Source organism: Mandrillus leucophaeus, unplaced genomic scaffold (genome assembly GCF_000951045.1).
Source record: "Mandrillus leucophaeus isolate KB7577 unplaced genomic scaffold, Mleu.le_1.0 Scaffold217, whole genome shotgun sequence".
Lineage (NCBI taxonomy): Eukaryota > Metazoa > Chordata > Mammalia > Primates > Cercopithecidae > Mandrillus > Mandrillus leucophaeus.
Window position 1 is genome coordinate 535,274 of NW_012102221.1, and position 14,474 is coordinate 549,747.

Consider the following 14,474-nt stretch of genomic DNA (forward strand, 5'->3'; position numbering starts at 1 on the left):
AGGCTAGGCGCGGTGGCTCACGCCTGTAATCCCAGCCCTTTGGGAGGCTGAGGAGGGCGAATCACTTGAGGTCAGGAGTTTGAGACCAGCCTGGCCAACATGGTGGAACTCCGTCTCTACTAAAAATACAAAAAGTAGCTGGGCGTGGTTCCACGAGCCTGTAACCCCAGCTACTCGGGAGGCTGAGGCAGGAGAATCGCTTGAACCAGGAGAGGAGGCAGAGACTGCAGTGAGCTGAGATCACACTACTGGACTCCAGCCTGGGTCCCAGAGCAAGAATCCGTCTCAAAAAAAATAAATAAATAAAAATAAATCAGTAAGAAAAAGACTAGAAACTTAATTTTAAATAATGATCAAATAAGAGTTTGCAGAAAAGAAAGTGTATATTTTAAATACATTGAAAGAATCTGAACTTTTGTTCATGGTAAGAGAAATACAAATTATATTGTGAGTAAAATGGCATTTGCAATGCTATTTGCAATGATCAAAAAGATTAGTGACACCATTCGGAACAATGACATAGGAGAAGGAGCATCTCTTGTACTTCTGGTTGCCACATAAATTCTGAAACCCTTTAAAGAGCGATTTGAGAATTGTTATCCAGATTTGAGGGTTCACCACCTGTTAGGCACATTTCACTTCTAATTTCAGACCGTGTCTTCATACTTAATCTTATTCTGTGCAAGGTATCCCCGATTCTGGGTCTTTTCTTTCCCTCAGTTTTTAAAGGAAGTAAATTCCTAATTGGGGAAGATAGTGGAGGAGAATTGCCTGGCTAAGCAAGAATTTTTCAGCTAATCCCCCCTTTTTTTTAAGTTTCAAGCACCACATGTTCAGCAAATACTGAGATCTCACTGTTTGCCAGGAACTATGCAAGCTGCTAGGGGCGCGTCAATGGAAAACAAAAAAAAAACCCAGTTCTGATTTTGTGGAACTTAAATTCTAGTGGAAGTAAACAAAATAAGTTTAATGTGTAGTGTTTTTTTTTTTTTTTTGAGACGGAGTCTCGCTGTGTTGAGACGGAGTCTCGCTGTGTCGCCCAGGCTGGAGTGCAGTGGCACGATCTCAGCTCACTGCAAGCTCCACCTCCCGGGTTCAAGCAATTCTCCTGCCTTAGCCTCCCAAGTAGCTGGGACTACAGGCGCCCGCCACCTCGCCCAGCTAGTTTTTTGTATTTTTTTAGTAGAGACGGGGTTTCACCGAGTTACCCAGGATGGTCTTGATCTCCTGACCTCGTGATCCGCCCGTCTCGGCCTCCCAAAGTGCTGGGATTACAGGCTTGAGCCACCGTGCGCGGCCTAATGTATAGTATGTTACATGAGAAATGTTTAAAAAAATTTTTTTAAGTGAGAAAGAAAGCAATGGAGTGAGCTTTTAAATAAAGTGATCAGAACCTTGTTATTCAGAAGGTGGCACCGAAGGAGGTGAGGGATTGAGCCATGCGGTTGTCTTGGGGAGGAATATTCTAGGCAGAGGGAAGGCCTGGAGGCTGCCATGTATCTGGCTGGAGCTGTGTAAGGAAATGGGAGCTGTAGGTGATGAGATCAGAAGATGATCAGTCATTCAGGGTGGCTAGCCTTCAATGAAATACAAGGTTCAAAACCACTGGAAGGTTTTGCACAGAAGACTGACATGGTTTAACTTCCATTTTCATAGAAACATGCTAGCTGCCAAATGAAAATAGACATTAAGATAGTAAAAGCAGAGGTGGAGAGACGTGTAAAGGGACTTGCAATAATTAGGGAGAGATGATGGTGAGCTGGGGGACAGGTAAAGAGGTGGTGAGAAGTGGTCAGGTTCTTGATAAATCTTGATTTCATTGAACTTTTTTTTTTTTTTTTTTTTTGTTGGTAGAATGAACTTTTTTTTTTTTTAGGCACGGAGTTTCGCTCTTGTTGCCCAGGCTAAAGAGCAGTGGCTCGATCTCGGCTCACTGCAACCTCCGCCTCCCGGGTTCAAGCGATTCTCCTGCCTTAGTCTCCCAAGTAGCTGACATTACAGGTGCCCATCATCATGCCCGGGTAATTTTTATATTTTTAGTAGACAAGGGTTTCACCATATTGGTCAGGCTGGTCTCGAACTGCTGACTCATGATCCATCTGCCTCAGCCTCCCAAAGTGCTGGAATTACAGACGTGAGCCACAGCGCCAGGACGATTTCATTGAATCTTAAATAGCTTAATAGAGATGTTACTTAAGCATCTCTAAGATGACTACTCCCAAATATATATCCCTAGCCCAGACTTCCAAAAGGTAGTAGACTTCACTCACGTCCAGTTTCCTACTTACTATCTTTACTTGGATGTCTAATTGACTAACCAAATTCATCACATCCCTAACTAATGCGCACGCCTCACTTCTGGAATCCAGCCCTGCCATAGATTCTCTCTCTATATTTTGATAATTCCACTCTTCCAGTTGCTTAGCCTGAAATTTTTGGTGTCTTTCGTCCATGACTTCTTTTTTTCCCCACACCTCTTACCCAAGCATCAGCAAATCCCATTGGCCCTTTTCCAATGTCCTGGTCTCCTCCTCTGTGTTGACAGAGGCTGTAGCTTCCTTAGTTTTTCCTTATTGATGAACATTTCTTCGTCTGCATTTTATGTTGTAAAATTGTGTTGATGTCTTGGCTGATGTTGACTCAAATTCCATTTGTCCTTTGGGCTTATTGCTTCTGTACTTTATATTTCCTTGTCTTTTTTTTTTTTTTGAGACGGAGTCTAGCTCTGTTGCCAGGCTGGAGTGCAGTGGCGTGAACTCGGCTTACTGCAACCTCCGCCTCCCAGGTTCAACCGATTCTCCTGCCTCAGCCTCCCAAGTAGCTGGGATTACAGGCATGTGCCACCACGCCCAGCTAATTTTTGTATTTTTAGTAGAGACGGGTTTTCACCACGTTGGCCAGGATGGTCTCGATCTCCTGACCTTGTGATCTGCCCACCTTGGCCTCCCAAAATGCTGGGATTACAGGCGTGAGCCACCGCGCCCGGCCTTCCTTGTCTTTATATTGGGGTTAGAGATGGAAAGAACACATTGTGGTCAATGTAAGAGAGAGATAGATATATATATATGTAACTATTATAATGTGTGTGTGTGGTGTTAATCTATCATGTTTAACCTGAAGTCTATCATGTCTATATGAGGAAGGAAGAGGAACAAAATTTTAAAAAGATGATTGAGTCTGAGTATAGTATGAGACTCCGGTTGTTGGATGAAGAGTGTGAGCTGAATCTCCAGAGACAGCAAGAATGCTCGTCTGACTTGAACTTGAGAGAAGGCCTTCTGAATCAAGTGATCCAACTTGCCACAGAGCTAGAGGAGATGTTCCAGGAAATGCTGCAGGTGAGATGTTGAAAACAACATCCTCTTAATATTTGAAAAATGAGAAAAAGAAGAGCTGAACATTATGTCAATTCTGGAGTAACATATCCAGTGACAACCACACATGTATTAAATGAATTATATACCTACCTGGCAACTCTATTTCTATGAATTTATCTTCACATGCATATAAAAAGACATAAATAAAGCACAATATACCTATAAATATATTTGTACACATATTACTCTATTATACTTCAAATATACTTACACACATAGAAAAAGATACCTGGATAAGGCAACACTGAAACTGAGTTTCAGTTTAGAGCCATGGTTTAGAATTCTCCTTTGAAGCCAGATGAATGGAGTTCCTATCTGAGTCAGCTGTTTCCTGGCTCCTGGGTGGCCTACAACCTGCTGCTTAACCTTTGACTTGGTTCCTCTAGCTGTAAACCGCACATAACAATGGCCCCTAATTTATAAAATTATTGTGAGATTTGAGTGAGGTAATCTGCTAAGCTTATTAAACAGTGTCTTGCTTCATGTTAAGCAGTTGATGAGTAGGAGATATTACAATTATAACATTTATTCATAGCAAGAGGTTAGAAACACCCTGTATTTATCAATAGAAGACTCACAAAATGTGCTCTGCACATACATGGAAGAATACTCTTCAGCATGTTACGATGGTGTCACGGCTCTGTGTATATGAATAAGGAATGTTCTCCAAGAAAAAAGTAAGTTGTCGGATTAGTAATCAAATATAATAAACTATCACTTATGTTTGTGTTCTTTCCCCCTAAATAACATACTCACGTTGCTTATGTGACTACCTATGTAAAGTATACTTGGAAGGATAAAAAGAAAACCAATATCAGTACATAATTATGTATTTCTTATTAGTTAATCTATATAACTTAATTTTAATTGATTTCAAGTTAATGAAAAAATAGGGAACCTTCTGAGCAGCCACAGAAAAAACATGAAATGTTTTAGGTACATGTTAATTTGAGTAAGGGCTGCATGTACCCACATCTGTGTCAGCTTAAACATACATAATGGGGTCAAAGAATCCACTGTCTCTTGAGAGGAATCCTGCTTCAACAATATCATGGTCTTGCCTAATTATGTCTATTCCTGGGGTAGCAGGCAGAAAAGCAGGTTTGGTTTGTTTTGTTTGGTTTTTTTTTTTTTTTTTTTTTCTTTGAGACAGAGTCTTGCTCTGTTGCTCAGGCTGGAGTGCAGTGGCTCGATCTTGGCTCACTGCAACCTCAGCCTCCCGGGTTCAAGCAATTCTCCTGCCTCAGCCTCCTGAGTAGTTGGGATTATAGGCGCCCGCCACCACCCCTGGCTGATTTTTGTACTTTTAGTGGAGACCAAGTTTCACCATGTTGGCCAGGCTGGTCTCAAACACCTGACCTCATGATCTGCCGGCCTTGGCCACCCAAAGTGCTGGGATTACAGGCGTGAGCCACCGTGCCCAGCCGAAAAGCAGGTTTTTAAAGACATGGTTGAATGAATCAATAGGAGAAGTTACTGAACTCCTGTTCCTGAACTTGAGGTTGTTAAATAGTAACAAAGAGATGCTTCTGCAGAGACTGAGCCATGTGGGGAGAGAGAACATGAAGAAACTGAAGGAGAGTGAAGCAAGGGTTTCTGAACAGATCTGCAGCCTCCAAAACCTCACCACGGAGCTTGAGAAGAAGTGTGGGGAAGACGCCTTAGTATTGCTCAAGGTAAGATGCTGGGAAAAGAAAATAAAATTCATTCCAGTATTTGAGAAATGAGAAGTGGACAGTACTCATTAGGGGTTGCCGCCAGAACACAATATCCAATGATCTTCAACTACCAAAGAAGACTGCACGACTACTTTTTAGCTGCCAAAAGCATTAGGAATGGTCGTAGCTTTGTGGGATAGTGTGGAGCTGCTTCATGAGATTAATTCGCACCTTAAAGCAGTAAGTTCGGATTGAGATGTGACACAGTGTGGTTAATTGATTAGTCAAATTATGATACATCCATACAATGGAATATTCTGTAATCATAAAGAATAAAACAGCTCTATAGGCACTACAAGAGTATCTTCAAGCACTCAAGTGAAAAAGAAAGATGCAGATTGCTTTTCGTTTGATCTTTCGAAAAGAAGTATATATACACACATATACATGTGTGCCTGCTAACAGTCACAGACTTTCTGGCAAAAATAAATAAATATATAGTCATCTGCGATGATCTTGAAACAAGGGTGAGATTATCTGCTATGGTCTGAATGTTTGTGGCCCTCCAAAATATTTATGTTGACATCCTCTCCCCCAAGGCGATGGTATTGGGAGGTGGGGCCTTTGGGTAGTGAGTGGGTCCTGGGGGCAGAGCCCCTGTGAGTAGGATTAGGGTCCTTATAGAAGAGGCGGAGGAAGACCTTGTGCCTTCGGCTTGTGAGGCTGGAGATGGAGGCTACCTAGGAGGGCTGGAGCCCTCAGCGGACACGGAATCTGCCGGTGCCTTGATCTGGAGATTCCCGGCCTCCAGAACCGCGAGAAATGAATTTCTGTTGTGAAGAAGCTACTCAGTCTGTGGTAAGTATTTGCATATTTTGAATTTTGTACAGTAACATACGTTTCCTTTTCAAAAAGTGGGTTATCTTTCTTTTTTTAGATGGAGTCTCACTCTGTTGCCCAGGCTGGAGTGCAGTGGAGTGATCTTGGCTCACTGCAATCTCTGCCTCCTGGGTTCAAGCGATTCTCCTGCCGCAGCCTCCTGAGTGGTTGGGATTACAGGCGCCCACCACCACACCCGGCTAATTTTTGTATTTTTAGTAGAGATGGAGTTTCACCGTTCTGGTCAGGCTTGTGTCAAACTCCTGACCTCAGATGATCCACCCGCCTGGGCCTCCCAAAGTGCTGGAATTACAGGCATGAGCCACTGCGCCCGGCCTTACTGTCTTTTTAAGACTGTCCATATCCCTCTGCTAGGCTTATAATTGCAAGTGAATGCGCTCATCTGGAAAACGTCTGCAGGTAAATCCTTAGGAAGCAGCTCAGTTCTTGATCATGCAGGCAGGTGTGGCTCTGCCTGCCTCCCACTGCCCTCCCAGCCAGCAGCCCCTTGACCTGCTCAACTCTGGCCACCCCCTGCATGGAAAGCAGATAGATGCTGGCGTTCTGAAGACTGAGAAATGATGGCTGTGAATAAGATGGCTGGGGTGAAGGATAGAAAACATTTTCCTTGGGGATACAACAACATGATTTCATGCATTTTTCTGACTTTTTCTGTTTCCATGTTAGAATTTGTTCATCTGATAACTAGCATTATGAGGCTGAAGACATGACATGGAAATTGAGTTTATTGTAGAGGATATTTTCCTGGGCACAGATTGCAAAAGACGGCTCAAAAACCCAGTAGTAACCCGGTCTCTTTTCTTTCCCTTAGAATGCAAAATACTCTTTAGAAAGGTGAGTTTTCATTTTGGATACAATTGGGTCAGAACCAGAGTCCAATAAGATGTTGATTGGGATAAGGAGAGTGCATTTGCTGGTAGGAGGTAATGGGATCCATCTACTAGACCAAGGGGTCTGTGGTCTGTGCGGATGACTGAGGCTGTCCTTTCCCTTCAGGAGCAAGTCACTGCTGCTTGAGCGTCTAGAGCCCGCTCATATCATAGACTTGAGTTTATGCCACATAAGAGGATTCAGCAGCATGTTCAGAGTACTCCAGAGTAAGTTGACACGTGTGAACGCTCACACGGCTCTGTTCTGTATTTGAGAATCGGATGACCTTCCTGCCATAAATGGAAACAAATTCCAGTAGTTTAAAAATTTTAGGCCAGCATAGGGGGTCACTCCTGTAATCCCAGTACTTTGGGAGGCCAAGGCGGGCAGTTTGCTTGAGGCCAGGAGTTTGAGACCAGCCTAACCAACATAGTGAAGTCCCATCTCTACAAAAAACACGAAAATTAGCCAGTTGTGGTGGTGCACGCCTGCAGTTCCAGCTCCGTGAGTGGCTGAGGCAGGAGAATTGCTTGAACCCGGGAGGCGGAGGTTGCAGTGAGCTGAGATCACACCACTGCACTCCAGCCTGGGCAACAGAACGAGACTCTATCTTAAATAAATAAATAAAAATTTTAGGAGACTGGAGAGCTGAATATGTTATACATATTAGATAACGATCAAGAAAATAACTGTATGATCTTATATGAAAGCTTTTCCCATGCAAATTCTTTTTTATTTATTTATTTCTTTGGAGACGGAGTTTCACTTTGCCTAGGCTAGAGTGCGGTGGTACGATCTTGGCTCACTGCAACCGCCCCTTCCTGGGTTCAAGCGATTCTCCTGCCTTGGCCTCCTGAGTAGCTGGAATTACAGGCATGCACCACCACACCTGGCTAATTTTTTGTATTTATAGTAGAGACGAGATTTTACCATGCTGGCCAGGCTGGTCTCGAACTCCTGATCTCAGGTAGTCTTCGTGCCTTGGGCTCCCAAAGTGGTGGGATTACAGGCGTGAGCCACCATGCCTGGCTGCAGATTCTTTACCAGTTTCCCAGCCATGAAACATGATTGCAGGCAGATTCCACTGCTTAAAAATGTAAACTAGGGGGAGAAATTCAGCATGTATAACAAAGGGTTTGTATCTCCTGTCCTTATAGCTTTGCCTTTTCCAGAGCGTCCTATTGATGGAATCCTACAGTGTGTGGCCTTTCGAGGCTGACAGGATACTGCAGTTGAGATACAGAATGTCCAGACTGCTTCATTATCAGTAGTTTGCTCCTTTTCATTGTTGATAATATCCCATTGTAGAAATATACTATAATTTATTTATCTTTTGCAATTCTATGGACATGGGTTGTTTCCAGCTCTGTGCTGTAAATATTAGCATGCAGGTTTTTCTGTGGGCATAGCTTCACAGTTCTTGATTAACTATCTAAGGGTGAGATTGTCAAACTTGTTTTCCAGACTACCTGTGCCATTTTGCCCTCCCACCAATAATGTGCAAGATTCAGTTACTCTATATTCTCACCGGCATTTGGTATTGTCAGTTTGTTTTACTACATCCAACCCAATAGATGTGTAGTGGTATCTCATTTTAATTTGCATTTCCAGAATGACTAATGATGTTGAGCATATTTTCATGTGTTTATTTTCCCTCTATCTCTACTTTGGTGAAATACATGTACAAACCCCTTTTTAAAATTGGGTTGTATGTTTCTTGAGTTTTATAATTTCTTTATATATTCTGTTTAGCAGTCATTTATCAGATATGTTTTGCAAATATTTTCTCCCAGTATGGTTTATATTCTCATTTTCCTAATACTGCCTTTTGAAGTGTAGAGGTTTTGCATTTTGATGAAGTTCAATTTATCAATGTTTTTCTTTTATGATTTGTGCTTTTTGTGTCTTATTTGAGAAATTTTGCCAAAGCCAACAAAGATTTCCTTCTAAAAGTTTTATGGCTTTAGGTTTTACGGTTTTAGGTTTTACATTGTGGCCTATGAACCATTGAGAGTTAATATCTGTATACAGTTCACAGAATGGTGCAAACCCTCTCCTCCCCCCACCTTTTATTTTTATTTTTTGTCACATGTGTATCCATTTGTTCCAGTTTCATTTGTTAAAAACACTACCGTTGTCCATTCAATTTACTTGGCCCCTTTGTTGAAAATCAACTGGTATGTGTGACCAGATGTATTTGTGACTCTAAGAGGTCTATTGGTGGTTGACTCTATCCATGTGACCAGGTCTATTTGTGACTCTAAGAGGTCTATTGGTAGTTGACTCTATCCATGTGACCCTGGTCTATTTGTGACTGTAAGAGGTCTATTGGTTTTGACTCTATCCATGTGACCAGGTCTATTTGTGACTGTAAGAGGTCTATTGGTGGTTGACTCTATCCATGTGATCAGGTCTATTTGTGACTCTAAGAGGTCTATTGATGGTTGACTCTATCCATGTGATCAGGTCTATTTGTGACTCTAGGAGGTCTATTGATGGTTGACTCTATCCATATGACCAGGTCTATTTGTGACTCTAAGAGGTCTGTTGGTTTTGACTCTATCCATGTGACCAGGTCTACTTGTGACTCTAAGAGGTCTATTGATGGTTGACTCTTCCTTTGCCAATAGCACATTGGCTTGAATGATAACTCTGTAGGAAGTCTTGGAAGCAGGTACTGTGCATTCTCCAAATGTATTCTTTTTCGGAATAGTTTTGGCTACTGTAGGTTGTTTGCTTTTCCACATAAATTTTGAAATCAGCTTGTTGGCTTCTTCAGAATGGACCGCTGGGATTTTTATTGATATTACATTGAATCCGTAGATCAATCTGGGAAGAATTGACATCTTGACAATATTTAGTGCTTTCAGTCCAGGAATACAAAATATCTCCATTTATTTAGGTCTTAGATTTCTCTCATTAGTGTTTTGTCACTTTCAGCATACAAATGTTATATGTATTTGGAGATGTATCCCTAAGTATTTTATGTTTTTTAGTACCGCTGTAAATGGTATTTTAAAATACCAATTTCTAATGGACATTTCTTTCATTTCTAGTTCATTTCAAGTATATAGAAATGGAATTGTTTTATATATATTGACATTTGTACCCTATTACTATGCAAAACTCACTCATTAGACAGTGGATTTCTGTAAATAGATCCTTTGGGGTTTTCTACAAAGTCATGCAGTATATGAGTATAGATAGCTTTATTTCTGCCTTTCCAGTCTGTAAGCCTTTTCTGTATTTTTCTTGCCGTATCATACTGGTTCAGACCTGCAGTGTGTTGAATAGAAGTGATGAGAGTGGACACTTGCTTATTCTTGATCTTAGGAAGAAAGAAGACATTAAGTCTTTACTGTAAATTCTGATACAGCTATAGGGCTTTTTGTTGTTTTGTATTTTGTTTTTTTGTCACCCAGGTTGGAGTGCAATGATGAAGTCTCGTTCACTGCAACCTCCTCCCAGATTCAAACGATTCTCTTGCCTCAGCCTCCCGAGTAGCTGGGACTACAGGCGCGTGCCACGACACTCAGCTAATTTTTGTATTTTTAGTAGAGACGGGGTTTCACTCCATTGGTCAGGCTGGTCTCAAACTCCCAACCTCGTGATCTGCCTGCCTCGGGCTCCCAAAGTACTGGGATTACAGGCGTGAGCCACCGTGCCTGGCCCTAGCTATAGGTTTTTTTTATGACTGCGTTTCATCAAATTGAGGATGTCTCCCTTTATTTCTGGTTTACTAAGAATTTTTATCATGAATCAATGTTGAATTTATCAAGTTCTTTTTCTCTTGAGATGTTCCTGGTTTTTCTTCTTCAACCTTTTCTTGTTGCTGTTGTTTTTGAGATGAGTCTCGCTCTGTTGCCCAGGCTGGAGTGCAGTGGCACGATCTCGGCTCACTGCAACTTCTGCCTCCCAGATTCAAACGATGCTCCTGCCTCACCCTCCTGAGTAGCTGGGATTACAGGCTGCCACCAGGTCCGGCTAATTTTTGTAATTTTAATAGAGATGGGGTTTCGCCAGACTGGTCTCGAAGTCCTGGCCTCAAGTGATCCGTCCGCCTCGGCCTCCTGAAGTGCTGGGATTACAAGCGTGAACCAATGTGCCCGGCCACAGCTGTGCATTTTTCCAAAGATAATTTGCATTTGTTTCTGCCAGTCTCCTGGAAATACTGAGAGTCTCAGACAATTTATTTAAAATTCAAGACATGTAGCTTTTGAGACCAACCTAATAATGTGAATTGGCCTTCAAATTCAGAGATTTAAGTTAATTAAATTTACTGTAGTCAAATACTAGAAATTAAGTTGGATTCCACATTACAGAAAGTAGGAAATAAAGGCTTTCCAGGTTTAAGGCTTAGACAGCTGAAGCAGTAAGGGAGCTGTGAACTCCCTTAGTGGAGACTGCAGAGGGCTGGCCTTGAAGTTCCATTTTGGGTGTATTATGTTTGAAATTCCTGTGTTTTTTCCAGCTGGTATTTGGCTGTTTATAGAGTGAGTCATAAACACAGGGAAGGGCTTTAAAACTGAAGCACAGTTACCTGGAGGCAGCGAAGGAGAATATACTACTTGAAAGGGGTCCCAGGACCAAGCCCTGTGAAAGATCACGATAGTTAGAGGTTGGGCAGAAAGAGGTGAGAGGAACAGAGATAGGAAGAAGGTGTATTTGTGCAGGTATGAGGAATTCATTGAGCCTGCTTGTTCTCAGCGTGAGTTGCTGGAGGGTCCTCACAGGCGTTCTGTCCTCCACTGGTGAATTCTCTGATGTACTTACTGCCTGATGTCCAGGGCCCGTTGTCCGCAATTTCCAGGCCTCTATGTTACCCTGTGGAGATATTTAAGATGTGTAGAGTACATCATTGGGAGGGCCATGAATGAGTTGCTGCTAGCTTACTCCTCCATCCGCTCCAGGCTTGGAGACCTGTAGAAGACCAGGGTTGGGTCCCAAGTGATATCTGGGTGGAACTTGGCACCAGGACAGTTTGACAGCCTCTGGGGTGAAGGTGTTTTTTGGTGTTTGTTTTGAGATGTTGTTTGTTTTGAGATGTTGTTTGTTTTGCTCTGTCGCCCAGGCTGGACTGCAGTGGCGTGATCTCGGCTCACTGCAACCTCTGCTTCCCGGGTTCAAGCAATTTTCTACCTCAGCCTCCCGAGAAGCTGGGATTATAGGCATCCGCCACCACACCTGGCTAATTTTTGTATTTTTTTAAATAGAGACGGGGTTTTACCGTCTTGGCCAGGCTGGTCTTGAACCCGTGACCTTGTAAGCCACCGCGCCTGGCCGGGTGAAGGTGTTTCTAAACCTTCCTTAGCCCATTCATCTTTGTTTTATTCTTCCTGCTCAGGCAGACTGTGTCCCTTTCCATATCTTATGGACTTTTTCCTCCACGAGGTCCATATTGAAGTAAAGTTTAGAGGTTCCTTTTTCTGGACCCTCCCAAATTGCCTCTCCCGTGTCTGCGCCTGGGGCTTGTGCCCACTCAGTGGGAAGCCCAGGCATGTTAGAATCACGTCTCTGGCATTGGCATTGGTGAACTCCTACGTTAACGAGGGTTTTCTCTCCTGGCAGGACATTTAACGTTGGATCCGGAAACAGCTCATCCCTGCCTGGCCTTATCTGAGGACCTGAGAACTGTGAAACTGAGGCACGGGCAGCAGGATGGGGCTGACGACCCAGGAAGGTTGGACTTCAGTGCCATGGTGCTGGCCGCGGAGAGCTTCACCTCAGGGCGGCACTACTGGGAGGTGGATGTGGAAAAGGCAACCAGGTGGCAAGTGGGCATATTCCACGGCTCTGCAGACACGAAGGGCAGCACGGCCAGAGCTTCCGGAGAGAAAGTCTTGCTCACAGGGTCGGTGATGGGCACGGAGTGGACCCTCTGGGTCTTCCCCCCTCTGAAAAGGCTCTTCCTGAAAAAGAAGTTGGACACAGTTGGGGTTTTCCTTGACTACGAACACGGGCAGATATCATTCTACAATGTGACCGAGACGTCCCTCATTTACAGTTTCTCCCATTGCGCCTTCCAAGGAGCTCTCAGGCCTGTGTTTTCCCTCTGTATCCCAAACGGAGACACAAGTCCAGACTCCCTCACCATCTCCCCGCAACACGGTCCTTCTTGTGATGCTGCTGTTAGCCCTTAATCTTCTGTGTGCAAACTCCAGCACCACAAGAGACCAGAAAGTTGGAGAGTTGGAGAACGGGACATTGAAAGAATTTTTGTAAACTAACCCAATAAAAAGCGTTCCAGGAGTTGGAGCCTGATTTAATATCCGGAGCCTTTGCGCTTGTGTAACTGTCAACACAAATGTGTGTAGTGGAAGAGGTTGCACTTAACTTGAATCATGAATGATAGTAACAGGGAAATCCTACACTAATGAGAACAAACGCATATGCATTGTAGGGTTGGGGAATTAGAGAAGAAATATAGTCTGAGGTCCTTAGAACTAGGTTAGGAACTCGATCTATTTCTGAAAACATTCGCAGAATCAGGTATAATCAGGAATGAAAGCAGGACTTTAGCTGTAAGCATGCCACCATGAGGAGCAGAGACATCCCATTACTGACAGTGAGTATCAGGACCTTCCAAAATTTTTATTCCAAATAGAGAATAATAACTTAATTTATATAGATTTTTATGTGGATAAGAAGGAGTAGTTGTGGAAAATGTGAATATTTTAAAATTTTATTTTTCTTTTTTTTTGAGACGGAATTTCACTCTTGTCGCCCAGGCTGGAGTGCAGCGGCTTGATCTCGGCTCACCACAACCTCCCCTGGTTCAAGCAGTTCTCCTGCCTTAGCCTCCCAAGTAGCTGGGGTTACAGGTGCCCACCACCACACCCAGCTAATTTTTGTATTTTTAGTAGAAGCGGGGATTCACCGTGTTGACCAAGATGGTCTCGAACTCCTGACCTCAAGTGATCCACCCGCCTCGGCCTCCCAAAGTGCTCGAATTAGAGGTGTGAGCCACGGCGCCTGGCCTACCTCTTTCTGATAAGAACAATTTGATTTATTAGAAGAAGCCCGATAGGTAATGCTTTGAATCAGGTAAGTAATATCAATGATGCCTGGTGTTCACCCTGTTTCTCTATTTGGTGATCTACTGGCAAATGCTTTCCCTTACATCCTTGCTCAGGGATGGTTGTATAATGCTGAGAAAATAAGTATCTACACAGGGACTTTCATGTTTAAGTTTTATTATACTTTATCTCCTTTAATATTTTTAACAACCTATGAGTGTGCATTAATGTTACTACTCATATGTGGAAACTGATGCTCAGAGAGCTGATTTGTTTTTTCTAATGTTATTTAGCTGTTACGTATCTAGTAACAAGGAGAAGGAATTAAATCCAGACCGTCATCGGATCAAAAAGCAAGCTCTGCCTTGACTCCTGTCACACAGGGATCTGTTGTAATGAGCATGACCAGGTGGAATGGGGTCCGGTTTTACTCAGATGTTCTGAAAATGCAGGTCAGTTCCCACAGAAGATAGAAGCAGCGTATCAGTTACACTGCCCTCTGTAGGTGGGCTCTGGCTCGTGGAGGCCAAGTTCTTTCTTTAGGACCGGCAGAGGAGGAAGGAACGAAAGGCAAATGTCAGAAAATTGCCTCTGTTGACTCATGGGAGTCAAGGAAGATGTAGGATCTTACTTATCTGTCTTTTGGGGCAACA

General features: G+C 43.1%; 1 protein-coding gene across 1 annotated transcript in view; it reads left to right on the forward strand.

The window, feature by feature from the left end:
* Nucleotides 1-13,054, forward strand: part of TRIML2 (tripartite motif family-like 2) — an 18,208-nt gene extending 5,154 nt beyond the window's left edge. Inside the window, exons 4-8 of the mRNA XM_011980770.1 lie at nt 3,144-3,338; nt 4,913-5,053; nt 6,747-6,769; nt 6,932-7,032; nt 12,374-13,054. Coding sequence (XP_011836160.1) covers nt 3,144-3,338; nt 4,913-5,053; nt 6,747-6,769; nt 6,932-7,032; nt 12,374-12,945 — 1,032 coding nt within the window. The 3' untranslated portion in view covers nt 12,946-13,054. The remainder of the gene's footprint in view (nt 1-3,143; nt 3,339-4,912; nt 5,054-6,746; nt 6,770-6,931; nt 7,033-12,373) is intronic.
* Nucleotides 13,055-14,474: the final 1,420 nt, after the last annotated feature.